General features: G+C 51.0%; 1 protein-coding gene across 1 annotated transcript; it reads right to left on the reverse strand.

Moving 5' to 3' along the window:
* Window positions 1–367: 367 nt before the first annotated feature.
* On the reverse strand, window positions 368–1,243 carry LOC119281550 (E3 ubiquitin-protein ligase RNF185-like). The gene has a single exon (XM_037562046.1). The coding sequence runs from the start codon at window positions 1,231–1,233 to the stop codon at window positions 568–570; it is 666 nt and encodes a 221-aa protein (XP_037417943.1). The 5' UTR covers window positions 1,234–1,243; the 3' UTR covers window positions 368–567.
* Between the last annotated feature and the right edge of the window lie 968 nt (window positions 1,244–2,211).

Consider the following 2,211-nt stretch of genomic DNA (forward strand, 5'->3'; position numbering starts at 1 on the left):
AAATCTGAAAAGGTTTCTAGAAAAAGGTAGCAATGTAAAATTTCAATATCAAAACTGAAACATCTGTAATGTATGAAGGAAAATTTTGAATGTATTAAAAAATATGAATAAATAAATAAAATTAAACTTATGAATTAATAGTAGTTTATTTTCTGGAAACTTCTGTCCGAGAATGCAACAAATTTCTGGAAAGCCGCATCAACCTGATAGAGTACGAAAGTAATCCACTAACAATTACCTTTTTTTTTCAGCCAGGAGCACAGGATCAGAAAATGCAGTTTGCATGCAAAGTTCCAAAGTAGCGAAGCCATCACCCAATCAAGAAAGCAAACGAAAATATGGATGGTGATCAGCACGAGCATGTTTCAATGTAAATGCATAAATAATGCACCGATCAAATTCACTGGGGACACCACACAGTGGCAATTACAGGTTATTACACAATGGAAATTTGGTCATTCTACTGCTCTCCACACTGATCAAACCATAACCATGGGAGCTCAGCTACCTACGATGCACTCAGATTGAAATGCAAGCACACCAACACGGCCCTCCACAACACATAATCTAAAATGCAATTAAGCTAGCGATGACAAGCACACCGACGAGGACCAGCAGCATCTTCAAGTAGACATCGACCTGCTGGCCCTGCGGCGCCTGGGGCGGGAAGCCATGCCCGTGCCACCCATGGAAGTCATGCCCGTACCCGTAAGGAATCCCGGCAGCGGGTCCATACGCCGGCGGGAACCCGTGCACCTGGAAGTTCAGCAGAGGGAACAGCCCCCCGATCGCGGCGGAGAATGTGTAATTCCCCCACCGACCGCCGGCCATGGCGCCTGCACCAGGGAACCACGGGTTTTGGTTCGGGTGCGGGTAATGGTCACGGTGATCAGGCGGCGGAGCAGTGGCGCGCCGCTGCCCGGACGGTCTGCTCGGGATCTGCGGCCCCTCAGACGAGCTCGGCCGCGGTTCGGCGGAGGTCTTGCCACGGCCGTAGAGGGGGACGAGCCTGTCCTCCTCGACATTGGCCTTGCAAACGGGGCACTCGGGGAAGTGCGCGTGGACGTGGAGCCACTCGTAGAGGCACGGCCAGCAGAAGAGGTGGCCGCACAGGGTCACCACGGGGTCCTGGGCCAGCTCGAGGCAGATGTTGCACTCGAAGCTGCCCGAGTCCTTCCCGGCGCCGCTGGCGCTCGACGACGAGGACGACGACTCGCCGACGCGGTTCGCCATGGCGCTGGACTCCGATCTGCGGAATGGGGGAGCCAATCAGAACAAGAAACCGTGATCCGAGTATCCGACAGGCACAGCACAAAGATAGGACAGGTCTAAATTTAGAAATTGGTTTTCGAAATTGCTTCATGCACGATACGAACTGCACGATCTACAGACGACAGTTTCCTTCTCAACAGCGCTAAGGCAGCAGCTTTGAAAAAAATAATTGCCTGAAGCGTGCATGCTTGCTGCTGGTGCTGCCACGTTAGATCGTGCAGCCGTCGGGCACAAATGTGTTGTGTGTATAGCAACGCTGATTGGTTTTCTTCAGCAGCACAGATTCGATCCGGCATTTAATTTCTCTGGTTCCATCGGCGACGGAGGAACGAAAATCCAGCCCCAATTCAGCGAAAATCACTAGAGAACGACGACCTCCTCTCGGGTAATCGAAGAGGAGCCCACACAGACGATCGGTCCAACATTGTCAATTGTCAAGAAAATTACCCAAATCCGTGCGAAGGTACCGTCGTCGACTACGCGCCACCGGACATTGGTTGGGACCTTGTACTATGGCTGGCCAAGAGCCCAACACGCGGCGATGCGGCGAGGGCGACGCTTCGGCCGCTAGACTCGAGTGGAGCGTGCGAGTCGTTGTGCGCAACACAGCTGAGGCAGCCTAGTGCAGGTGCAGACGTGTATCGTTTCATGTGGAAGGAGGCTGACTGGACAATCAACACGAGCAGACGAGTTTTTTTTTAAATGATTCAGATTTATTATAAAAATTCATCGGAAGTACCAAGTATTTCAAATCAAACATAATAGAAATTACATCGAGGTCTCTAGACTACAGGACGACAACTATCGCCATTAGAACGAGCCACCGATAACAGTTAGGAAGTCTTCGTGCAAGTGCTTCTAAGGACCAACGCCATGTATATGCAGTCGTCGCCATTGAACTTTTGAATAGATCTGAAGACACCAAATCTCTCCGTCACG

This window comes from Triticum dicoccoides, chromosome 3B (genome assembly GCF_002162155.2).
Source record: "Triticum dicoccoides isolate Atlit2015 ecotype Zavitan chromosome 3B, WEW_v2.0, whole genome shotgun sequence".
Taxonomy (NCBI): Eukaryota; Viridiplantae; Streptophyta; class Magnoliopsida; order Poales; family Poaceae; genus Triticum; species Triticum dicoccoides.